At 47.6% G+C, this 26,265-nt stretch overlaps 1 protein-coding gene across 6 annotated transcripts in view; it reads right to left on the bottom strand.

Annotated features, from left to right (window-relative positions):
* The window catches only part of LOC114154767 (dynamin-1-like), a 49,029-nt gene extending 23,875 nt beyond the window's left edge, over nucleotides 1–25,154 (bottom strand). For 4 of the 6 annotated variants that reach the window (XR_003597617.1, XM_028034150.1, XM_028034149.1 and 1 more), the window contains exons 1-21: nucleotides 24,829–25,154; nucleotides 23,718–23,791; nucleotides 23,488–23,637; nucleotides 23,207–23,410; nucleotides 23,035–23,133; nucleotides 22,753–22,913; nucleotides 22,466–22,608; nucleotides 22,223–22,358; nucleotides 22,067–22,134; nucleotides 21,844–21,982; nucleotides 20,619–20,705; nucleotides 20,478–20,548; nucleotides 20,241–20,304; nucleotides 20,054–20,167; nucleotides 19,675–19,784; nucleotides 19,486–19,597; nucleotides 19,388–19,399; nucleotides 19,135–19,302; nucleotides 18,969–19,055; nucleotides 18,084–18,238; nucleotides 17,846–18,010 (exon numbers count right to left, since the gene is read on the bottom strand). Coding sequence is in view for 4 of the 6 variants with exons in the window: in XM_028034150.1 (XP_027889951.1) it covers nucleotides 17,846–18,010; nucleotides 18,084–18,238; nucleotides 18,969–19,055; nucleotides 19,135–19,302; nucleotides 19,388–19,399; nucleotides 19,486–19,597; nucleotides 19,675–19,784; nucleotides 20,054–20,167; nucleotides 20,241–20,304; nucleotides 20,478–20,548; nucleotides 20,619–20,705; nucleotides 21,844–21,982; nucleotides 22,067–22,134; nucleotides 22,223–22,358; nucleotides 22,466–22,608; nucleotides 22,753–22,913; nucleotides 23,035–23,133; nucleotides 23,207–23,410; nucleotides 23,488–23,637; nucleotides 23,718–23,791; nucleotides 24,829–25,139 (2,630 nt within the window). In the remaining 2 variants the exon portion in view is untranslated. The other 2 variants (XM_028034154.1, XM_028034152.1) reach the window with 2 other exon arrangements.
* Nucleotides 25,155–26,265: the final 1,111 nt, after the last annotated feature.

Raw genomic sequence — 26,265 nt, 5'->3', positions numbered from 1 at the left:
ATATTTAGTTGTTGTACAATATCTAGATCTTTTTTAATTTGTTTACTGAATGAGACAGAAAATGGTCTGATCTTGTATTTTAGGAATTCCCATTTTTGAACAGGACTATTTAAATCTTCAGTATCTTTTATATTTTGGATGAATTCTTTGATTTTTTGTTAGTAGGTGTCATTTTTAAGAAGATTGTAGTTAAATTTCCAATATTTACTTGCGCCTGATTTCTAGTTTTGAGGTTTCATTTGTAAGGAAATAAGACTTTGGTCAGCAGAAATATCTGAGTTGGTTTCATTGGTCAATAATTCATTTGTTACAAGCCAATGATCAAATCTTGATTCGCTATTTGAACCAAACCATGAAAATTTCATACAGTTGGGATTAAGATGACGCCACACGTCAACTAGATTTTGTTCATTGCAGAAATTGTTAATATTTTGTTTGGGTAACTTGAGTTATGTTTAGAATCCATTTATCATAAAATTCATCTTGAACAAGGTTGAGATCGCCACCGATTCTAACACTGTTTGTTGAGTTAAATGATTTTAGGTGATCTAAGTTTAGAGATGTTTCTTCTAGCAGTAATTTGTTCTGGTTTAGATTATTATAACCATATATATTTAACAAAATAAGCATTAAGTTATCCAAACAGACAGTGAGGAATAACCACTGACCATTTTCATCCATTTTATTTAAAATGATTTGACTCTGGAAGTTTTTTAGAAGAATAGCGACCCCTGCTGGTCTTGAAGAAATAAGTTCATCTCCCCATTGTGTTTAGTCCAAAAGATGCTGCCTTCATGTTTTGACTGAGTTTCCAGTAAGAAAATTATATTTGCATTTTTCCCTTTTCAAAATAAAAAGAAACTTTTCCTTTTAGTAAAATCTCTTAGGACCCTTGCATTGACAGAAATTAGTGAAAGTCCACTTTTCAAGTTAAACATAAAAATGAATAAAATAAAATAAAAACTGAACAGTATTTGAAAGGGTTTTACCTGAGAAGAAACTCAACTGTAGGTAGCAAAAACTCCTGAACTGATAAAATGACCTGAAGTCAGAAATGTGGTGTAGATCTATTGTGTCTCTAAGGAGTAACTCGGTGTGGTTGATAAAGGCATTTTGACCTTTGAACCCGCCTGTATCCCAGCTGTCCGTGCTTGCTGTACTTTGCTTCCCGGTCTTCTTCGGTGAGATCCTCAGAGAAACGGATGTTGGGCTCCCAGCGGACCGGCTGTTGCTTAGTGGATCTCCAGAGTTCATCCCTGAAGATCCGACCTGTAAACTGGACAATAATCTGTGTACAGTGTCCAGAATAATGTCCATCTTCTCTTTCCAGTGCTGCATAATCTGCTAAATGAGATTCTCGACTTTCTGTCTTGTGTCTTTTGCGCAGATACCAAATTCTTTTATAGCTCTGGTTCTGCCGCTTTTCTTTCAAAATCTTGGACTTTTGTCAGCTCGGCGTTTGTGGTTTTAAGTTGTGCGAACTCATTTTCCATCTTTTGGTTTGTATTTTTACAATCTTGAATTGCAGCACTAATAAACTCCACCGCTTTAGCAATGTTAGCGTTACCGTTTCATTTCTTCTCCAAAGTTCAGCATCATTTTCTGCAGATTTTCAGCTGCTTCTAAAATCTTGGCACTGGATGTATTTGAACTGACCTCCTGGTCTCCTTCGTCTCCCTGTGTGGTCCTGGGGCCTTACACGGTGGTGTTGGGGCCTTACACAGTGGTCCTGGGGCCTTACACGGTGGTCCTGGGGCCTTACACGGTGGTGTTAGGGCCTTACACAGTGGTCCTGGGGCCTTACACGGTGGTGTTGGGGCCTTACACAGTGGTCCTGGGGCCTTACACGGTGGTCCTGGGGCCTTACACGGTGGTGTTAGGGCCTTACACAGTGGTCCTGGGGCCTTACACGGTGGTGTTGGGGCCTTACACAGTGGTCCTGGGGCCTTACACGGTGGTCCTGGGGCCTTACACGGTGGTCCTGGGGCCTTACACGGTGGTGTTAGGGCCTTACACAGTGGTCCTGGGGCCTTACACGGTGGTGTTGGGGCCTTACACGGTGGTGTTGGGGCCTTACACGGTGGTCCTGGGGCCTTACACGGTGGTGTTAGGGCCTTACACGGTGGTGTTGGGGCCTTACACGGTGGTGTTAGGGCCTTACACGGTGGTGTTGGGGCCTTACACAGTGGTCCTGGGGCCTTACACGGTGGTCCTGGGGCCTTACACGGTGGTGTTAGGGCCTTACACAGTGGTCCTGGGGCCTTACACGGTGGTGTTGGGGCCTTACACAGTGGTCCTGGGGCCTTACACGGTGGTCCTGGGGCCTTACACGGTGGTCCTGGGGCCTTACACGGTGGTGTTAGGGCCTTACACAGTGGTCCTGGGGCCTTACACGGTGGTGTTGGGGCCTTACACGGTGGTGTTGGGGCCTTACACGGTGGTCCTGGGGCCTTACACGGTGGTGTTAGGGCCTTACACGGTGGTGTTGGGGCCTTACACGGTGGTCCTGGGGCCTTACACGGTGGTGTTGGGGCCTTACACGGTGGTGTTGGGGCCTTACACGGTGGTCCTGGGGCCTTACACGGTGGTCCTGGGGCCTTACACGGTGGTGTTGGGGCCTTACACGGTGGTGTTGGGGCCTTACACGGTGGTGTTAGGGCCTTACACGGTGGTGTTGGGGCCTTACACGGTGGTCCTGGGGCCTTACACGGTGGTCCTGGGGCCTTACACGGTGGTGTTGGGGCCTTACACGGTGGTCCTGGGGCCTTACACGGTGGTCCTGGGGCCTTACACGGTGGTCCTGGGGCCTTACACAGTGGTGTTGGGGCCTTACACAGTGGTGTTAGGGCCTTACACAGTGGTGTTGGGGCCTTATACGGTGGTCCTGGGGCCTTACACGGTGGTCCTGGGGCCTTACACAGTGGTGTTGGGGCCTTACACGGTGGTCCTGGGGCCTTACGCGGTGGTGTTGGGGCGTTTTTAGTCCCGTTGGCATCGGTGTCCATACAGTAGTCGTGAGTTAGCAGAGCCTTGTTAGCTTTGCTGTTAGCTTTGCTGTTAGCCATTATCGTCGTTGTTTTTCTCTTGCTTGTCTTATCTTTCCCGTCATCACTGGACGCTTTAATTCATTATTATTGTTAGTTCATGATGAAACTCCTTTTTTGTGTCAAGTCCGGACTTCATAGATGTTCAACTACCTATTGAAGGAGTTCGCTACCCAGAGCTCATTACTGCGCATCCGCTCTCTCCGCCATCTTGCTGCCAATCTGGCGAGGTACATTACCCACAATTCATTGCTGCATGTGATGTTTTGAGTTAAAAGGCAGATTTATGGCAATGTTTTGTTTTGTTTTGTTTTTTTCAGTCTTTATAGAAAATTCAAAGAAAATAGCAGGACAAGGAACACATTAGTAATAAAAAAAGATTGACGTGATAAACTAGGAAAAAAAGAAGAAATAAAAAGAATAAAACAAAATAAACAAAACAAAATGTAACAAATGCAAGACGAATTTCAAATCTGAAATTAAGATATTAACATATTGGAATAAAAATTGGGCTTTTGTGATGTTGCAATGTTTAAGCACTCTCTAAAGTAAAATTATTTCACTTTAAAAATGGAGAGGATTTTTATAAAGCAGTATTTGTGAATAAAACTTAAGATAAAATATATCATAATTTAACTCTTCATCCCCTGTTAGAAGACCAAATTTTATTATATTAAAACTTAAAGATAGAATGGATTTCTTGTATAATATCCACTTTTGAAAATCACAATTGAAAAAATGTTTACTGTCTCTGTGTCAATAAAATAATTTATTTCTTGAAAAAAATTGTTTATTTCCAACAGCTAGGATAATGTATTTTTAAGTATTTTGAGATTTGTGTAAAATGATTGTATTTTATTTCATCTCGAACTATTTTTGTTATCGCGAGATTTGCATGTATACGACAGACTGAGATCGAATGAACAGAAGCAGCTTCATGTCTCCTGTAGCTGTCAAGGTATTTTGGAATTATTTTTGTAATATATATGAATGTATCCGTTTTTAATTACTTTATATTTTAATTTAGAGTGGACAAGACAAAGATTATTAATACAAGACCTCCAAAGAGGCAGGCGGCCATGAGGCAACTTTTGTTAAAGCACATATCACCTGTCTGTCTGAAAATATATCTATATCTAAAGCTTTGTCTTTATTTCTATAGTTTTCACGGCGTTTAATAAAGAGCCCGTCGAAAGGAAGCCGTGCCAGAGTTGTTGCTTTGGAGCTACAGTCTCAAAATCTCATCACAAAACGCAGGAATTGATATTTATTTTGAATTTCTTTTGCAGAAAATCATTATAGGGGAAACTTTCTACATAGTTATGCCCGAGTCTGATTGTTGGTTTTTGACCTTTGACTGTAATGTGAATTTATCCCCTTATGGATGAATAAAGTTCATTCATTCATTCTGGAAGCTGAAGTCACTGCTCTGACCCAGCGGCACCTGAACACATTCATGCTGTGTTCAGGTGCTGCTGGATGATGGGAAATCACAATTCATAGAAAACCAAATAGATCACATTTCCCAGAATTACAAACTGTTGCAGAACCACTTCGGCCCAGTTAACAGAACTGGGACATGAGAGTTAAGCACCAGAACAGCTCCTAGGCCCAGAACCGGACCAGGCCGGGACCCGGACCAGGAACACCATGGAGCTGCCTCAGAGCTGTTTGTGAGCATAAAGTCTCTCCGGTAAGAAATGACCAGGGGCCTCATGTATTAAAGTTTTCACAATGAAACTGAAACTTGGCATAGGACAAATTTGGAAAAATGCAGCGCACAAAAAAAATCAGATGTATGAAGCTGTTGGCTCAGACCTGCCACCGTTCCTTTACTCATCCTGATTTACAGGAAACAGAGCAGCTGCTGCTCCGCCTGTCGCCTCCATAAATACATCTGAATGTAAATTAGTATAAATACCAGGTAGTCTGCCGCCACGGGAAGCAGTAACCATGGCAACGGTTAGCAGAGTAGGTATTTAGAACAATAATAATTATAGATTTTATTTAAAGGGTGCTTTCAGGGTACATAAGGTCACCTCACAAAAATCTAAATAATAAATTTAAAAACCTCCAAATGAATCCTAAAGATCTCAGAGCAGCAGAGCGTTCAGCCGGGATTTAAACGTTTCTTCTGAATCCAGGAATCAGGAGCAGAAGTTACATTTACAGAGTCCAGATGATTTCTGGCTCCACTGGAGGACGGCTGCAGCTGGACCGGTACCGGTACCGGTACCTGCTTTAAGTTCTGCTCAGAGCTCCAGGATGATCAGTCTGGATGAATCTAAACGATCAGAAACCAGCAGATCAATCTGATCTCTGATCAATGGCTCCATGTTCTCCATCAGAGCCAAAGCTCCTCAGGTAGCAGCTCACCTTGATGCAGCTACTGATATACCTGGGATTGTCTCCACACCTGATCACCTTCAATAATCAAACTGTTTGATCAGCCCTGGTTTCTCTCTAGTGAGAATAAATGACCCATAGATGGACTTCCGGGTCAGCGCTGCAACAAGATGGTCGCATGGCAACAGGCTCGTCGGTAACTAAAATCTCCCCCTCGTCCAACTCAGTTGATTATCAAAACTTCAATCTAATCCACTTACAGGGGAAAAATGCCGAAAACTAATAAGACTGAAAAGAAAACTAGAACACAAGATAGACGGAGAAAGCTAGCGTTAACTTACAACATACGCTGCTGGAGAGTATCGAGATGCTTTCTAACGACCTAAAAGAGTTTAAAAACGAAATGAAACATGACGTAGAAGAACTCAAAGAAGATGTAAATGATGCGCCAGCTACAGAACTGGAAGGGCAGCAGACCCGAATATCTGACCTGGAGTCTGCGTGCTTGGAAATGAAAGACGCGCTGCTTGAGACATTAGAAAGGAACAAAGCAATGAACGACAAACTTGTGGATTTGGAGAGCCGAAGCCGGAGAAACAATCTTCGTATCTCCGGAGTGAAAACAAGGCAGATCGGTGACCCATATTAACCAACTAACCAACTAACCAAGCAGCTGAAGCTACGGATGGAAGTGAACTACAGGCACCCAGAGCCAGACTTTGAAATCTGGGGCCACAAATGACAATATATATATCCAGTGAACCCTCGCTAAACGTTGTTCACCTTTCACGGCTTCGCGAGTTTTTTGTGCAGTTTTTGTTTCACAGTGCATTGTGTTCTGCGTCCTGATTGGCTAAACAGTCTCTGCAATTCTTCTCCACCTGTGTACCAATAACGTTACGGTATTTAAAGATACGTAATACAGCTTGGAAAATTTTGGCAAATATTTTTCCCCAGAAGAAAAAAAGAGCGACAACAACTACCGATAATAACTACGTTCTTCTCTCAAAAAAACTCACCTGCACCTCAGGCTTCAGGAGAAAAAGCCAGTAGAGGGCGGAGTCAGGCGGCGGCGTCACAGTCAGAGGATCAGAGAAACACGAGTCACAATTTGTCCTGCTGTTCTTCATATTGATGATTAAAATGATTATTTTACTGTAGTTATTTGTAAGAAAGCGTTCTATTTGTTAAAACATGCTGGGACCTGAAAACAGGTTTTGTTCTTTGGTTTCAATGTAGAATATTTAATTATGCTGTATAATAATTGTAAAAAAATAAACTTCACGGATTTCGCCGATCACTGGTTCTTTTGGGAACCTAACCCCCGTGAAAAACAAGGGTTCGCTGTATACGCAGCCCCAAGGTCCATAATTGTGAATTTTTTGCAATTCAGTAAGAAGGAAATTATTCTGAGGAACGCTTGGGGACAGAAAGTGGAGATGGAAAGCAAGCGCCTTTATTTTGACAAAGATTATGCTACGGATGTCATAGAAAAATGCCGAGCATGCGGTCCGTTAAAGGCAGCGGAAACAGAAAGGTGCCAGATTCCAGAGCCGGACACCAAGATGACAATCTTCTGCTGTCTGGAGTTGGACCTGCGAGACGAAGCAGCGTCGGACACGACCAAGAGAGGCTTCGGCTTGACCTGGGTAACAAAAGAGAACAAAGCGGCCAAGGAGAGGCTGGACGCGCTGTTACCGTAGAAACGGATCAACAGCACCGGTGCTGGACAACGTGCGAGGGAAAAGCTCACAGAGTTCAGAGGATAGGATGATCGAATCACAGGAGGAGTTACCGACCCGGTTCTGGAGACCCAGTTCTGCTACTAAAGGTCTTTAGATACCCAATGGAGTAAATGTTGCAGCGTTTGCCAAATTCTGGACTTATCCAGTACCAGTGGACCTCATTCTACTACTAGAGAGGACCCCACCCTGTGATGGCCTCCTCCCACCAGCAGGGGCGCCATCACACCTCTCTACTGTTCTGTTTCTTCTTCTGTGTTTTATTAGCTTGTTCAGCTATCTGTTGGGGTTCTTCTAGAATCACATGGTGACCTTATTAACCTAAATAATGGCTGATAATGTCAAGATTGTTTGGTTGGATGTGAACGGTATGAATAACCCTATAAAATGTAAAAAAATTCTAACTAAAATGTGAAAAGAGAAAGCACGGTTAATCTATTTACAGGAGACACTTTTCTAAACCGGAACATGAAACCCTCACAGGATTTTTGGAAACAAAAGACGGTTTCAATTCTAACCCATGACCCAGTAAAATCTGATTGAGCTGTCAGACAAAGGAGGGAGATGGAAAGGAAACGGCGGTCAAAGTTCACGACGTTCACAACCCCAAACAGTAACAAAGCCTTCATTAACAGCCTTCTCAACAAAATAGTTATGGAAACAGAGGAAACGCTGGTCTGGGGATTTCAATATGATATCAGCATCATAAAACACAAAACAACAACAACAAAACTCAACTACAAAATAATTTCAGTTGGCAGTTGAAGAATTTGGACTTGACATCTGGAGGGAATTTTAGCCCAACATAAAGATTATCATCATTACTCTGCACCCAATAAAGGTTATTCTAGAACTGACTACTTTTTTCATGAATAAATCTGACATATATAAGGTAAAGGAAAGCAACATAGAAGAAATGAGTATATCTGACCATCCATCCATCTTCTTCCGCTTATCCGAGGTCGGGTCGCGGGGGTAGCAGCTTCAGAAGGGAGGCCCAGACTTCCCTCCCCAGCCACTTCTTCCAGCTCTTCCGGGGAAATCCCGAGGCGTTCCCAGGCCAGTCGAGAGACATAGTCCCTCCAGCGTGTCCTGGGTCTTCCCCGGGGTCTCCTCCCGGTGGGACGTGCCCGGAACACCTCACCAGGGAGGCGTCCAGGAGGCATCCTGACCAGATTCCCCTCAACTGGCTCCTCTCGATGTGAAGGAGCAGCGGCTCTACTCTGAGTCCCTCCCGGATGACTGACCTTCTCACCCTATCTCTAAGGGAGAGCCCAGCCACCCTACGGAGAAAACCCATTTCGGCCGCTTGTATCCGCGATCTGGTTCTTTCGGTCATGACCCAAAGCTCATGACCGTAGATGAGGGTGGGAACGTAGATCGACCGGTAAATCGAGAGTTTCGCTTTGTGGCTCAGCTCTCTCTTCACCACGACGGACCTGTACAACGCCCGCTTAACGACAGACGCTGCGCCAATCTGCCTGTCGATCTCCCGCTCCCTTCTTCCCCCATTCGTGAACAAGATCCCGAGATACTTAAACTCCTCCACTTGGGGCAGGACACCCCCCCTGACCCGGAGAAGGCACTCTACCCTTTTCCGGCTCAAGACCATGGCCTCGGATTTGGAGGCACTGATCCCCATCCCGGCCGCTTCACACTCGGCTGCGAACCGCTCCAGCGAGAGCTGCAGATCACGATCTGATGAAGCCAAAAGGACCACATTGTCTGCAAAAAGCAGAGATGAGATCCTGAGGCCACCAAATCGGATCCCCTCAACACCTTGGCTGCGCCTAGAAATTCTGTCCATGAAAGTGATGAACAGAATCGGTGACAAAGGGCAGCCCTGGCGGAGTCCAACTCTCACCGGAAACGAGCCCGACTTACTGCCGGCAATGCGGACCAGACTCTGACACCGGTCATACAGGGACCTGACAGCCCGTATCAAAGGGCCCGGTACCCCATACTCCCGGAGAACCCCCCACAGGGCTCCCCGAGGGACACGGTCGAACGCCTTCTCCAAGTCCACAAAACACATGTAGACTGGTTGGGCGAACTCCCAGAATCCTCCAGGACCCTGCTGAGGGTGTAGAGCTGGTCCAGTGTTCCACGACCAGGACGAAAACCACACTGCTCTTCCTGGATCCGAGGTTCGACTATCCGACGGACCCTCCTCTCCAGGACCCCTGAATAGACCTTGCCAGGGAGGCTTAAGAGTGTGACCCCTCTATAATTAGAGCACACCCTCCGGTCCCCCTTTTTGAACAGGGGGACCACCACCCCAGTCTGCCAATCCAGGGGAACTGCCCCCGATGTCCATGCAATATTGCAGAGTCTCATCAGCCAACACAACCCTACAACATCCAGAGCCTTAAGGAACTCCGGGCGGATCTCATCCACCCCCGGGGCCCTGCCACCGAGGAGCTTTTTAACCACCTCGGCGACCTCGCCCCCAGAGATTGGAGAGCCCAACCCAGAGTCCCCAGGCTCAGCTTCCTCAATGGAAGGCATGTTGGTGGGATTGAGGAGGTCTTCGAAGTACTCTGCCCACCGGCCCACAACGTCCCAAGTTGAGGTCAGCAGCACACCATCCCCACTATAAACAGTGTTGGTGCCATACTGCCCCCCTCCCCCCCCTACCCCCCTGAGACGCCGGATGGTGGACCAGAATCGCCTAGAAGCCGTACGGAAGTCTTTCTCCATGGCCTCTCCAAACTCCTCCCACGCCCGAGTTTATGCCTCAGCAATCACCCGAGCCGCATGAGGGGGCACTAGTGAGCACAGAATGGAGTAGACGTGTTTTTCCGGGCTCCTCACCACTTGCAAGTAATTTCTTATTTATTTTGATTTTCCACTCATATTTCGGTTCCCCTGTGCTTCGACCACCTGTCTTGACATTGAAGATGACTAAACCCAAGGCGGATAAAGGAAAGAAGCGAGATAAGGCTTCAGAAGAGACGACGGAGCAGCACGTGCTGGGGCTAGCTAAGCAAGCTACAACCGTAACGGGCGCTGATTCAGCATGTGAGCATGACGCGGGATCCTCTACCATCCTCGCGGCAATAAATAACATGAATAAGATAATGAACGATAGAGTTAATGATCTCGAAGCAACTCTCGCTTCGACCCAAGCAATGTTATTAAACCTTGTTGACCGGATTAAAGAGGTGGAAGATGATGCATCCAATCACGAGGGCCGCCTTTCCAAGCTGGAGGGAACCTGTGCTAGGATCCAGGCAGAGAACGAGGCTCTCCGCATGAAGGTGATCGATCTTGAGGCTCGGTCCAGGAGGCAGAATATTAAAATTATTGGGTTGCCAGAAAAGATCGAGGATGGAAGTCCTAGAGATTTTCTGATGAAGTTCATTCTGGAACTGCTTGGTGTGGATCAGTTTCTTACACAGCTGGAGGTGGACCGGGAGCATCGGCTGGGAAGCAGGCTGCCTGGTGATGGCGCGCGGCCGCGGGTAATGATAGCACAAATTCACTACTTCCATGTGAAGGAGACGATTCTTCGACTGGCCTGTCAACAGTTCCCCCTCAGTTTCAAGGGGAAGCCGATCTACATTTTCCCTGACTATCCAGCAGAGGTGATGAAGCAGCGGCAGGCTTTTGATGCGGTGAAGAAGCGGCTCCAGGAATCTGGAGCGAGGTGCGGGGTCCTGTATCCTGAGCGTTTACGGGTCACCGTTGGCTCTACGGATAAGACTTTCTCCTCGCCGCGGGATGCAGAGATCTTTGCAGAATCCTTACAAAGTCACTGAGTATCTGGAGGTTAGAGCCACTGTGGTATGTGCTCATTGTTTTGGGTCATTGGGGACCGGAATCGCTTTTATAACAGCTGGATGTTTGTACCATAATCTAAGTCTGTTAAATTTGAGTGGATAGAGGAGCCTTTTTGCGGAGTTAGTTTGGTATTTGTATGGTCCATACGGCCGGCTTCCTCTATTTTGCTATGTGGGGTTTTTATTCTCTCTTTGTTTGGGAAAGTGGGATGGGGGGATAGGGGTAACTTTTTTGGTTGTTTTTCTTGTTCAAAAAGCATTTTACATGTTGCAATACATTGTCAGGCTAACACATGAGTGCTTTGAGGCCATTCTGTTGAACATTTTCTGTGTACCATAACACGTCATTACAGGATGGTGGCATAAACTTTACCAGTTGGAATGTCAGAGGTTTGGGGCATGTCCTAAAAAGGGCTAAAGTATTTTCTCACTTAAAGTCCTTATCAGCGGACATTGTATACCTTCAAGAAACACACATAAGACCAGGCATGGAGAGGTTATTGAGATGCAGTTGGGCAAACCAAATTTTCCAGTCTACTTTTTCAGGTAAAGCTCGAGGGGTGGCAATTCTGATTCGTAGAACAGTTCCTTTCCTTTTGGGTCCACTGTGACTGACCCAAATGGTAGATTTATATTGGTAATGGGATATTTATACTCCTTTCATGTCACGCTTCTTAACGTATATGGCCCTAATTTTGATGACCTGAGCTTCTTTAGAAAAATATTTAATTTGCTTCCTGACCTGGCTGATACTCATCTAATTTTGGGAGGGGATTTTAACTGTGTGCTAGACAACTACCTGGATAGATCAACTCGAACAAGGCAGCCTCCCTCCTCCTCCTCTGTGGTTTTGAACACCCTTATGACCTCAACAAATCTGGTTGATGCCTGGAGGCTGCAGCATCCGGTGGAGAGGGATTATTCCTTTTTTTCAAATATGCATAAGTCCTATTCAAGAATAGATTATTTTCTTCTTGACTCTAAACTAATATCTAATGTAATATCTTCAAAATACCATACACTTTTAATCTCGGACCACTCTCCAGTCTCACTGACTCTCGACCTTAACCATAAGAAACAACAGTACTTCTGGTGCTTTCACCAATCCTTGCTATCAGCGGAGACATTTTGTAAATTCCTAGACGATAAAATTTCTGAATTCTTAGACACTAATGATACAAAAGATGTTACAGATTCTACTTTATGGGAAACTTTTAAAGTTGTGATCAGAGGCCATATTATTTCTTTCGAAAAGTTTCTGAAAAACAAAAGGCGAGAACGCCTCGCAGGAATTGAGACTGAATTGGCACGCTTAGAATTTAACTACAAGTCCTCTAATGACCCTTTGACTTTACAAAACATTTTTGCTCTAAAATATGAATATAACTCCATCCTGTCCAGACAGGTGCTTGATCAGTTGTTCAAAATTAAGCAGAAACACTTTGAGTTGCCCCACAGATTACTGGCTTGTCAACTGCGGGGTTTGCAGGCCAACAGGGCAATTCATAAAATTAAGTCCAGGACAGGAAAAATTATAACTGATCCAAAAGGTATAAATGACTCCTTTATAGAATATTATGAACGACTGTACATGTCTAAGGCAAAAGGAAATATCTCAAACTGGCTCAAAGATCTAAAGATGAGTGAAGCCGCTGGTGAGGCTCTTAATGCAGACATCACTGTGGAAGAGATCCTGGATGTAACTAAAGCATTCACCAAGGCCAAAGCCCCAGGGCCTGATGGTTTTGGAACTGAACTTTATAAACGATATGCCGAGAGGATCGCTCCTCTCCTTCGGAGGATGTTTACTCATTCTCTTGATTCAGGTAAATTTCCCCCTACCATGTATGAAGCCAATATAACTTTAATATGTAAAGAAGGCAGGGAGGAGACGGAGCTTTCATCATATCTTCCTATTTCATTATTGAATTCTGACATTAAAATCTTCGCTAAAGTACTGGCAAATAGACTAAATAAACATGTTTCCTCTATTATACACCCGGACCAAACGGGCTTTGTTCCTAATAGGTTCTCATTTTTTAATATCAGACGGTTAATGAACATTATGTATCATAAATATGACAGTAGGTTTCAGGGAGCGGCTCTTTGCCTTGATGCTGAAAAGGCATTTGACCAACTGGAGTGGCCCTACATCCTGACTGTACTTGAGGAGTTTGGGTTTGGTGATAAATTTGTGTCTTGGATTAAAACAATGTATGGTCATCTATCTGCCTCTGTCCTTACAAACCAGGACAAGTCAGAGCCCTTTCTACTGCACCGGGGGACCCATCAGGGTTGCCCTCTTAGCCCCTTGCTTTTCGCGGTCGCTATGGAGCCCCTCGCCATTAGTATTAGAAAACACCCCTTAATCAAACCGATTCAATTGGGAAACATTGACTATCACATTTCATTGTATGCTGATGATGTTGTGGTCTTCGTGTCACATCCTGAGCAGTCAGTGCCAGTTCTCCTAGACCTTATTCAGTCATTCGGTGAGATTTCAGGTTATACTATTAACTGGCAGAAGAGTGAATTTATGTCACTGGGTGTAAGCCTCACTTCCGACTTCTTAGATAACCTATTATTTAAAATAACGGACAAACTGAAATATCTTGGGGTATTCTGCCAAAGGACCCTAAACAAATTTTCAAATTGAATTTTTTGGAAAAAGTGGAGAATCTTCGGAAAGACATTGATAAATGGAGAACATTTCCTCTGTCGATGATGGGCCGTATAAATGCTATTAAAATGGTGACCTTACCTACATTTTTATATCTTTTTCAGGGTCTGCCTATTTTTTTAACAAAGGCTTTTTAAAAATCATTAGACTCAATAATCCTGCCTTTTGTTTGGGGCTTTAAAGCCCATAGAATATCAAAAACTCACTTACATAAACCAACAGAGATGGGAGGATTGGGATTACCCTGTTTTCAGCATTATTACTGGGCAGCGAATGCAAGAGCCCTGGTATACTGGCAGGAAGGTGATGCTCAAGAATTGTCTGCAAATTCCCCCCCATGGGTGGCTATTGAAAGAAGTGGTGTTACTGACAGCTCTCTTCTCTTCGCAGCACCGATATCTCCCGCCATTAGTGGGGTAAATAATTTGATCGTTTTAAATTCTATGAAAATATGGAAACAAATTAAGTTGCACTGTAAGTTACCGGAGACCTCAGTTCACGCCCCAGTTTACTGTAACCATGCTTTTCCCCCATCACTATCGGATACGTCCTTTAAAAACTGGAGACTGAAAGGCCTTAATACTCTGAAAAACTTGTACATTAACAAAAAGTTTGCTTCATTTGCTGAAGAGCTATTTTTCCCTTCTGGATACGGATTTCTTCAGATATTTGCAAGTTAGAAACTATGTTCGAACTAATATTCCGAATTTCATATCTCTCCCGGAAGAAAATAAATTCTGCAAAATTCTGCTGGGCTCTCCAGGATCGAACAAGTTAATCACGAGTTTTGTTGACGTCTTTGCAGAGCGAATTAACTTTACCACAGACTCCTTGAGGGCTGCATGGGAGGAGGAGCTGGGTTTGTGGATCGGGAGTGAGGTCTGGGAGTGAGGTCTGGGAGTGAGGTCTGGGAGGATTCGGATCCTCTATCAATGTAAGACACCAGTTAATTCAGTTCAAGGTGTTTCATAGACTTCACTATTCTAAAGTTGAACTGCACAGAATATTTCCTTCAACATCTTCAAAGTGTGATAAATGTAAGTCTGCGGATGGCTCCCTGTCTCATTTGTCCTGGACATGCCCCAAGCTCTTTCATTATTGGTGTGAGGTTTTCAACTTGTTTTCTAAGGTTTATGGATGCGCGTTGGTTCCTGACCCCCAGGTTGCATTGTTTGGACGCTCTCCTTCTTTGAGGAACTGCAGCATTTCTATGCAAACGACGGTGGTGTATGGAATGGTAATAGCCAAAAAAGTAATATTGAGACTTTGGAAAACTGACAAAGTTCCTCAGTTTAAAATGTGGTTGAGCGACTTTACTGAGATTCTCCATGTGGAGAAGCTACGATATGATGTTGTGGGTTTTTCTAATAAGTTCTGTAGTATCTGGCAGCCGGCTTTGGACCATCTTTCTCGATCCAAGGCCGACCCCGACACTCGCTCAGTTTCATAGTATGCCACCTTACGGACAGATAATAACGTCCTTAAGCAGAAATTGTACTCAATGCAGTGTAATCAACTCTCTGGATAATTTTCCTGACTTGTTATTATAAATTTTTCTTTCTTTTTTTTTTTTTTTGGTTATTGTACGTCTTTATTTTTATTACTGGATTGATAAGAGTATACTGCTTTCATACAGGATTTTGTTACATACATGCATGTGTATGTAAGTCTCCGTGAATATGTGTATATGTATATATATATGCTTCATACTCTCATGTATGATTTATGTATGTTATATTCTGAAAAACTAATATATATATATATATATATATATATATATATATAAAAATTTTAAAAAACACCCGAGCCACATGCCGCTTCGCCTGCCGGTACCCATCAGCTGCTTCCGGAGTCCCACAGGCCAAAAAGGCCCGGTAGGACTCCTTCTTCAGCCTGACGGCATCCCTCACCGAAGGTGTCCACCAACGGGTTCGAGGGTTGCCGCCGCGACAGGCACCGACAACCTTGCGGCCACAGCTCCAATCGGCCGCCTCGACAATGGAGGCACGGAACACAGTCCACTCAGACTCCATGTCCCCCACCTCCCCCGGGACGTGTTCAAAGTTTTGCTGGAGATGGGAGTTAAAGCTCCGTCTCACAGGGGATTCCGCCAGACGTTCCCAGCAGACCCTCACAACACGTTTGGGCCTGCCAGGCCTGACCGGCTTCCTCCCCCACCACCGGAGCCAACTCACCACCAGGTAGTGGTCAGTGGACAGCTCCGCACTTCTTCACCCGAGTGTCCAAGACATACGGCCGCAGATCCGATGAAACGATGACAAAGTCGATCATCGAACTGCGGCCTAGGGTGTCCTGGTGCCAAGTACACATATGGACACCCTTATGCTTGAACATGGTGTTCGTTATGGACAATCCATGGCGAGCACAGAAGTCCAGCAACAGAACACCGCTCGAGTTCAGATCGGGTGGGCCGTTCCTCCCAACCAGGACCCTCCAGGTCTCACTGTCATTGCCCACGTGAGCGTTGAAGTCCCCCAGCAGAACAAGGGAGTCCCCCGGAGGAGCACTCTCCAGTACCCTATCTAAGGACCCCAAAAAGGGTGGGTAATCTGAACTGTCGTTCGGCCCGTAAGCACAAACGACAGTCAGGACCCGGCCCCTCATCTGTTGGCAAAGGGAGGCTACCCTCTCGTTCACTGGAGTAAACACCAACAATAGGCACCAAGATGGGGGCAACAAGTATGCCCACTCCTGCCCGACGTCTCTCACCTTGGGCAACTCCAGAGTGGAAGTATGTCCAGCCCCTCTCAAGGAGGCTGGTTCCAGAACCAGAGCCATGTGTCCAGGTGAGACCGACTATTTCTAGCCAGAACCTCTCGACCTCACGCACTAGCTCCGGCTCCTTCCCCACCAGAGAGGTGACATTCCACGTCCCAAGAGCCAGTTTCTGCAACCGAGGATCGGACCGCCAGGGCCCCCTCCCTTGGCCGCCACCCATCACACAATGCACCCGACCCCTTTGGCCCCTCTCACAGGTGGTGGGCCCATGGCAGGGGGCGCCCATGTTTCCTCTTCGGGCTGAGCCCGGCCGGGCTCCATGGGTAAAAGCCCGGCCACCAGGCGCTCGCCATTGTGCCCCCCCTCCAGGCCTGGCTCCAGAGTGGGGCCCCGGTGACCCAAGTCCAGGCGAGGGAACATGAAGTCTAAGGTTTTACTCATCATTGGCGTCTTATATCTGACCACTTTGAACTGCCTGTCTGGTATTTCTATGGAAAGCTAGAAAAAGACAATAACTTTAGTAACACGCTCATTTTTATCATCCCAGTTTCTAATATCCCTCCTAATTTCTTGGTCCACCCTAATAAAGTTAGCTTTAGTTTTAATATTAAGGAAGAGTGGTCAGATATACCACTCTTCCTGTTACCAAAGTTACTGTCTTTTTCTAGCTTTCCATAGAAATACCAGACAGTTCAAAACATGGAACCAGATTACATCTAGATTCATATGGGACGATATGAATCTAATTGTAATTTGAAATATTACAATTAGGAAAAGAGAAAGGAGTTGTGACATTTCCTGGGAAAACAAAAATAAAGTTTGAAAAAAAAGAAATGACCCCATAGATGCATTCAGACGATGCGTTTCATCGTTATGAGACAAAAACTGAGCAAAATGATTATTTACAGTGGAGTGAGGTTTTCACATCCTTTATTTCTATTTTCCTTATTTTGTGTGTGTCTGAGGTTTCATCGTTTAAACAATAAAATATTAAAATCATAAAATCATCGGGTTTGATGCTTCCTGCTCTAAATAACTGAATGTCATCAGATTTCAGTGGATTTCTGTGAGTTTTGACTGTTTGTAGTTTGTTTTTGTTCACAGTTTTCGTTACTGCTGCACATTTTCACTGCAGGTCGAAAGTTTGCATATTTTTACACAAACTTACACAAAGTTCATTTTCATACACGCCGACTTGTGCATAAAATATCTCGCTGCACATTATGTGCGTACGGCGCTTTAGCCATGAGGCCCCTGGATTCTCTGGCTGCACAACCCGTCTGCTAATGGCACTGGACCAGAGAAACCAGTGGGGCTCCCAGTCCAGACGGTGGTCAGTCCCTCCCTGTGGTCATGTGACCGTTTGAACAACACAGAGACGCTTCGTTACGTAACGAGGCTTCATCCAACTGGGGAACCCTTCATGGCTGCTAAGACGTCAACAGTAACCACTGCAACCTGGCGACTTCTGAAGCTGCAGAACCGGGTTGGACCGGGTCCGGCCGCACTCACCTGGGGACTCCAGGAGGGGGCGCTCTATTGGGCCGTGAGGGGACAGACGGCGGCGCTCCTCCAGGATCGGGGGAAACCGTGGGGCGGGACGGAGCGGCGCGGCCCCCGGGGCGGGGCGGACCGGGAGGGGCCCGGCGCTGGGGGGTCGGGCTGGACATGGGAGACCTGCGGAGACACTCGGAGGCTCAGAGACCGCCTCGCCGTCCCACAGGGACAGGAAGAGCTGCCGCCAGCTTACCTGCGTCCAGACGGCATCCCCGTCACCTGCAGCCACGAGTCGTCCACAGGGGGAGGCGCTGCCGTGGTAACGGTGGACGTGCTGATGTCCCCGATGATGTTCAGAGCTTCTTTCAGAGCAAAGTACATTCGGAGCATCTCGTCCCGGCGCTGGGCCTGAGACAGAGACAGAGTCAGAATCAGAAACAGACAGACAGAGTCAGGGACAGTCAGACTGGTGCTAAATTTACACTGACCCATGATAGAAGCTAAAACATAAAGTAGCTTGCTAGCTATCGTGGTTGTTAGCAGATAGTTAGCATTAGCATCAACTGATAACTAGCTGCTAATATCAGCGTGTGTCTCAAGCTTCAGCCTGACTGAAAATAACGTCTCCATGTCGCAACAGATGATCTGTGCATGGATGGAGTTCAGTTCTCCCAGTTCTCCCAGTGCGAACTGTAGAAATACACCACTCAGTCAGAAACAACCAATCAGAGAGAGGAGGATGGTGTTAGCGCTGTCAGTCACCATCGTGTACACGCTGCCCCACCTTGGCCTGGTCTGCTACGCTGCAGCTGGTTTACCACGACAGAGTCTGACACAAATGCTAATGCTAGTTAGCTTAGCGACTGATGACGGTGGATTCTTGTAACTGAGGTTGTTTGTCCACTATTAGTACATTTAGTAGCCTGTACCCGAGGGTGATTAGTAGTGCTAAGCCCCTCCTCTGGGCTCTAATTGGTTGTTCTTGGAGAATTTCTTCAGATCGAACTGTTCTCTGATTGTCACCATGGAGACACATTCACCGATAAGGAAAAACCATTTAATAAGTTACTGCAGCTTTAAGGTCAACCACTATTTATTTAGGTATTCAAGAGTTTGACCCCTGACCCCCCTCCCCCACCTGCTCCTGCGACTCCTCCATCAGGCTGTTCTGGTCTCCGCAGGAGTACAGGTGAGCCAGCAGGTCAGAGTGGATGAACTCCTTGGTCTGGGGAGCAGAACGAACGTCACATGACACTTTGTCCTGACTGCACCTGTCGGCGCCTGTCCAGGTGTGCGAGGCGTACGTTGTTGACCATCAGGTGCATGATGGTCTTGGGGATCAGGTCCCTGACGGTGCGGTGGATGATGGACAGGTATGAGTCCACCAGGTTGCGGACGATCTCCACCTGTCTCTCCAGCTGAGGGTCCATGCTGTGGATCTGTCCATCAGAACTGGACTCCTCTGCCTCCACCTGCCAACACACACACACACACACACACCCACCGCTCCAGAACTTCCAGAACCGGCCGGCCCGGCTCCCATAACCCTCCACTCACCTTGTCCTTGTCCTGCAGGGCAGAGACAAGACAGACAGAGTGAGGACAGAGTTTAAAAGTGGACCTGCGGTGAGGTGGAGCGCAGAGGCGGAGCCTACCACGCTGCGTTCAGGATACACCCCGGCGCGTAGGAAAGACGCCTTCCAGCTGTCCACCTCCTCCTGGGACTCGCTGGCCAGCTCCAGCTGCCGGTAGTCCTTGTAGACGTTCCTGCGGGGACAGTAGAGGGGATGGGCTGAGCGTCCAGAACCGGGCCGGGGATAGAGAGGACGGGGTCAGAGGTCAACCTGTGCTCGGTGTTGAACAGGGCGAAGATGTGCTTGCTGGACATGAAGCTCTTCTCGATGTCCTTCAGCTTCAGGTTGTCCACCGGCAGCATGTACTTCTTCTCCTTCTCCTGCAGGGGGCGACAGTGTGACACGTCAGGTCTGGTTCTGCTGGGAAACCAGGTCAGAACCGGCTCATCTGAAGCCCTGTTCTCAGAACCACCAACAGTCCTGGTTCTGGACCGGTACCGGCTGTTCAACGTCCGTCTGAGGAAACCAGACCAAGACCGGTCTGGGTCAGAACCAGGATTGCTGCAGCCGGGTCAGTGTGACCAGACCAGAACCAGGTCTGTCTAGCAGCTGCCTGCAGAGGCTGTGGTTCTGGTTCTGGTTCTGGTACCTCGTCGTCCTTGTACCAGGACAGGGCCTCCGCCGTCAGGACGAACCAGTACTCCTTGGCTCCGCCCTTCATGATGCCGATGTTGTTGATGGTCAGCCAGCCCTTCCGGATCACCTGAACCACAGACATCAGGCACCATCAGAACCCAATCAAAACCAGACCAGAACCAGCCAGTCCACTCACTTACCATGATCTCGTCCTGGTTCCCTGCAGCCTTTTTCTTGTTTATCTGGCTGCTCTTCTGCTGCGCACTGACACACACACACACACACACACACACACACAAACACAAACACACTCTGTGTTAGGGGAGACACAGCTTCAGCTCATGTGGGTCACCTGACCCAAACACCGGGGGTTCTGGCAGGTGTACCCAGCAGAACTGGATGAGTTCCTCTGGTTCTGATCAGTTTAGGGATCTTACTTTGCGAAACCGATAAAATCCTCGTGGTTGGTGTTAACATAGGCCAGCTCGATGTCGATCAGCAGAATCACCTGGGGGAGGCAGCAGATACTGACGTTACCTGAAGGTCCCTAGAGACAGGTGGAGCAAAGTAGGACTCACCTGGTCTTTGGTGCGACTCTCTCTGTCTCTGATATGCTGAGTGACGATTCTTTCCATTTCCTCTCGGAGCATTGGATACTGCGCCAGCTGCAGACAGAACGGAGGAAGTAGGAAGTAGGAAGTAGGAAGTAGGAGTGGCCCTGTGACGGTTTTACCTTAAACCAAAGATTGTTTCAGCAGAAACAATTGTCTGGATGTTTCTGCAGTCTTATGAACCTCTAACTCTCTGGAATCACAGACCTGCCTTCACACTCTGGACTCTGTCTCTCCAATTATCAGTGACCTTTCACCTACCTGAGGACGGCACATCTGAGAGAAAATGTCACAATGGCAGATCAGACAAAAGTGCAGTAGTTCAGTTTCTACCGTTATGGATGTTTTACCCAAACCCACAGCGGCCACTGAAACTACTGGAATTCAACAGAATTTGTTGAAGCATCCAAACAAAAATGGAACCTAGAGCTAAATCAGTTGCTCAACCTTTTGAGGCAACCATTGCCGTCAAACCTCACAAATCATTGACCCTGTAGTACCCCGTAGTACCCTGCTGGTGCCCTGTAGTACCCCGTAGTACCTTGCTGGTGCCGTGTAGTACCCCGTAGTACCCTGCTGGTGCCGTGTAGTACCCCGTAGTACCCTGCTGGTGCCGTGTAGTACCCCGTAGTACCTTGCTGGTGCCCTGTAGTACCCCGTAGTACCTTGCTGGTGCCCTGTAGTACCCCGCAGTACCTTGCTGGTGCCCTGTAGTACCCCGTAGTACCTTGCTGGTGCCGTGTAGTACCCCGTAGTACCTTGCTGGTGCCCTGTAGTACCCCGTAGTACCTTGCTGGTGCACTGTAGTACCCCGTAGTACCTTGCTGGTGCCCTGTAGTACCCCGTAGTACCTTGCTGGTGCACTGTAGTACCCCGTAGTACCTTGCTGGTGCCCTGTAGTACCCCGTAGTACCTTGCTGGTGCCCTGTAGTACCCCGTAGTACCTTGCTGGTGCCCTGTAGTACCCCGTAGTACCTTGCTGGTGCCCTGTAGTACCCCGTAGTACCTTGCTGGTGCCGTGTAGTACCCCGTAGTACCTTGCTGGTGCACTGTAGTACCCCGTAGTACCTTGCTGGTGCACTGTAGTACCCCGTAGTACCTTGCTGGTGCCCTGTAGTACCCCGTAGTACCTTGCTGGTGCCCTGTAGTACCCCGTAGTACCTTGCTGGTGCCCTGTAGTACCCCGTAGTACCTTGCTGGTGCACTGCCTCACGGTGTTGACCAGCTCACTGATCACCAGGTCAACACACTTCTGGCAGGGTTCTTTGATCTGGGCGATCTGACGCTTGACGATGGTCTCGAAGGCCATGTCCGGAGTGAACAGACCCGTCCTGAGGACCAACGCAGCTGGTCAGCACCAAGCTCTCACCTGTCCTGTAAGCACACCTGTTGGCCCGGTGCCAGAGCGGCCTCACCTGATCCCGTGGATGTTCTTGATGGCGTAGCTGATCTCCTTACGTAGAGTCTTCTCATCGCCCTCCAGCTGCAGTGGAGACACAGCGACACCTGGCTACCTGGTGCACCTGTTACCTGGTTACCTGGTACACCTGGTTACCCGTGTGAGGCGTTACCTTGACCAGTTCGAAGGGGAAGCGCTCGTGGAAGACGCGGTTGATCTTGGCTCCTCCTGAAAGCTCGTAAGTTTCCACCTGATCTCCAGAACCTTCGATCCGTTTCTCAAAGTCCACCGCGAACTGCTGCACCATTCTGAAACACAGAGAACACTGGGACAAGTGGGACAACCGGTTCTGACTGGTTCTTACTGGTTCTGAGCGCTGATGTATGTGTGGTTCTGTTCAGGTTCTGGTACTGACTGGAGCAGGGCCTTGGTCTTGCGGCTCGGGTCGTCGGGCCTGAAGTTCTTGTACTCCTCCACCTCCTTCTCGATGGACAGCAGCTGGCTCTGCAGCTTGCTCCGTAACCCTGGCAACGTGTCCCGGATGTGGTTGGTCAGTTGCTAGGAGACAGAAAAGTGCTAACCGGAGCAGGCGGTGGACCCGATGGGTCACACGATGGACCAATGATGAAATAGAACCTGCTGGAGCCTTGGACTGGACCCCAGATGAAGTCCAGCTGACCCGCAGTGACGTGGGCTGCTCACCTGGTTGAGGATCTTCTGCAGGTAGGCGGTGCCCATCCGGTCGGCCAGGTGACGGTAGGACGGATGGGACAGGAAGAACTTCCTCTCGGCCTGCAGAGCGGCGGTGATGTCCTTCTTCCCATCAATGTCCTTCTGACTGCGGTTCACCACCCCGATGTAACCTGCACCACAACACGTCCCTTAGTGTCCCACGGTGGACACCTGCACTCTGAGTGGACACCTTTGTTTGCGATGACAGAAAGCTGTGAACCAATCAGCAGCCAGGAAGCTGTGATGTCATACCTCTGCGCAGCGGCAGCAGCTTGTTCTCCAGGATGTCCCTGGCGTCCGTCCCTTCGTCCATTAGGTCCAGCTTGGTGATGACCCCAATGGTCCTCAGACCTGCAACACACAGACACACCTTCACTTCCTGTCTCTGCCCCCAGGCAGGAAGGGGGCGGGGCTGCGGCCGGACCTTGAGGGTCGACCTCCTTGGCGATCTTCAGGGCGTCGGAGTTGGCGAGGTCAGAGTTGGCGGGGGACACGGCCAGCAGGAGACAGTTGTCCTTGGTGACGAACTGCATAAGCATGTCTCTGATCTGATGCTCGATGTCGGCCGGCTGGTCGCCGACCGGAACCTTGGTCATGCCGGGGAGGTCCACCAGCGTCAGGTTCAGCACTGCACACAGGACAGGTGGACATAGGACAGGTGGACACAGGCCAGGTGGACACAGGCCAGGTGGACAGGTGAGTTACCGTTGGGGGAGTACACCCTCAGGTTGATGGGCACCGGACTGATTCCCTTGTTGTGTCCCGTCGCTCGGTCCGTCTCCGCCTCGATCTCCTGACGAACTTCATCAAAGTCGATGAACTTCTTCCCCTTACAGTGGAGGAACTCTGCATACTCTGATCAATAATCATCTGATCAATAATCATCTGATCCATAATCATCTGATCCATAATGTGGCTGCTGCAGGCCGTCTCACCTGTTGGACAGTTGATGAGCTGGAGCACCAGGGGGCGCCGCGTCACGATTCCTGATCCTCGAGGGAGGAAGTCCCTGAGCAGAGGGGGAGGAGCTTATTGAGGTCATGTGACTTTAAGGAATGCTGGTCAAATCCAGCAGCCGGCCCTTGGCTCTGCTGATGACTGCTTCCTGTTTCAGAACGTTTACCTGTTTGTAATGCGCCACTTCCTGCGCTGATCAGAACTAGGCGCCGCTAACGCTAACGCTAGCTACACATATGGAGGCTTCCCTCACTTCCTCTGCAGATAAAACTACAGACTCCATCTAAGCTCTGATTGGCTGCACGCAGAGACACACACGCAGAAACACACACACGCAGAAACACACACACGCAGAAACACACACACACAGAAACACACACACACAGAAACACACACTCGTCCTGCTGTCAGGAGATCTGACTGAAGCCCCTCCAGAGTCATGTGACTGGCAGCAGCCAATCAGAGCAGAGATGGAGACAAAGCTGAAATTATCAGCCAATCAGGTGCGAGCTTCCAGCAGGAATTAAACTATAGACCTGAAGACATCTGGACCCGACCGGAACCACTTCTAGTCCAGTCTCATCTCTAACTCTATTAAGCCTCTAGTTCTGCAGAACCAGAACCAGACCTGCTACTGGTTCTGGTGTCAGAGAAACAAATGGACCGGTCGGTACCAACCAGATCCTGCCGTCTTCTGCCAGAACCACAGAACGTTCTGGTTCTGCTCTGTCCTAGAAATTCAGAACCCAGTAAAACCGACTGGAACCAGAGGGACCCAAAAGATCCAGGGGGACCAAAAAGATCCAGAGGGGCCCAAAAGATCCAGGGGGACCAAAAAGAACCAGAGGGGCCCAAAAGATCCAGGGGGACTGCCGGGTTCCAAAACATTTCTTTTAGTTCTTCTGGGCCCCCCTGGTTCTTTTGGGGGCCCCATGTGGCTCCAGACGGCCCGCTTCCTGCCGTTGGGGGAACCAATCCTGGTCCCCCCAACTAGAACCGGTTCTGCAGAACCCTGGCAGCCAGAGTCCCGTGACTCTGTTCGGCTGTCCGCGGTTCGGTTCGGCTGGCCCGGCCCGGCCCGGCTCTTACTTGCCCACGAAGTTCTCCAGTACCGAGCTCTTGCCGGCGCTCTGGCCGCCCACCACGGCGATCTGCGGCAGGTCCAGGTTCGCGTTCTGGCCGATGGAGGAGAAGGCGTCCTGCATGCGGTTCACCAGCGGGATCAGCTCCTCCATGCCCCGGTTCCCCATGGCGGCGGCTCGGTTCGGCCCGGTTCCGGAGGTTCGGTGGAGGGATGCTGAGGATGCTGCTGTGACCTTCAACTCCTCCTCCTCCTCTTCCTCCTCGACGCTCCGCCGCTGCAGGGAGGAACCGCGCACACATCCGGGACACCTCTTCATAATAAAAGCCCCGACACGCTTTGCTTTACACTTTTCATTTTAAAAAGGCCCACATCCGGTGACGTCACACTGCGGCTTCTGATCAAATAATTATTGAAGTCACATTGATTTGTGTTGGAACAGAACTTATTAATAATGTAATAAACTCTGAGGGAAATAAATAAATTCTCTTTTTTTGACTTTATTCCATATTTTCTGCTGTTTTTAAAATATCTGAACTTTGGAAGCGTCTGATTCCAACAAGAAATAAATTTATCTTAATATTTTAACGTTAAGAATGGCTTCTGTTCAATCATATATTTATGACTGTCTTGTATTAATCTAATTTCTTCTAATATAGTTTTGGGGGAAAAAAATCAGTATCCAAACTTTTCTACTGAATGGAAACAAGCAACAAAGAGTGGAGAAATATTATTCCTAATGATCAATGATTGATAATAACCAGTTAGAGCATTGATGATGATGATGATGATGATGATGATGAGGCATAGTTTTTTAATTTGGACACAAAGTTTAGTTTCTGCAAAAATCAGGAACTAAATATAATTGATGTCCAAACATTTTCCAGAATAATTATCCTCAGGTAAAATAAAATCCGTTTCAGCTGAACGTTCGTCTCATTACTGGGACCAGAAACAGGGAAAGTTTGAAGAGGAATTTCAGGGGTTGGCAAAGTTACAGTTAAATGTAAAACGTAAAATGTGGTTTACATTTTTTATTGTGTTCAAGCTGCAGGACCAAAAATGACTGGCACAGCGACGCCTAAAAAACGAGTTTTTATCTGTAAATAAACCAAAATCTAAATGTTTAGATGCGACTTTGGTTCAGTCACTGATCTAATCACTTTTACAAAGATTTAAGGCTCTGACTAAAAACAAGTTTTAATGAGTGACTCCACTTTATACACGTCCTCATAAATATTGATTTATTGCAGTGGCTCCCAATACAACTAAGAGTTAGAGAGCTAAATATAAGTGAAATATTGGCTACTTTCCACAGAAAAAGGAGCTAAGTCCATGAAAGCAATGTAGCAGTTTAGCTAGTTTTAAAGCAATGTAGCAGTTTAGCTAGTTTTAAAGCAATGTAGCAGTTTAGCTAGTTTTGATTTAAGGCTCAACAGTTTATC

Source organism: Xiphophorus couchianus, chromosome 12, assembly GCF_001444195.1.
Source record: "Xiphophorus couchianus chromosome 12, X_couchianus-1.0, whole genome shotgun sequence".
NCBI lineage: Eukaryota > Metazoa > Chordata > Actinopteri > Cyprinodontiformes > Poeciliidae > Xiphophorus > Xiphophorus couchianus.
Note: the sequence above shows the minus strand (reverse complement) of the source record. Positions and strands in the feature narration are given on the sequence as shown.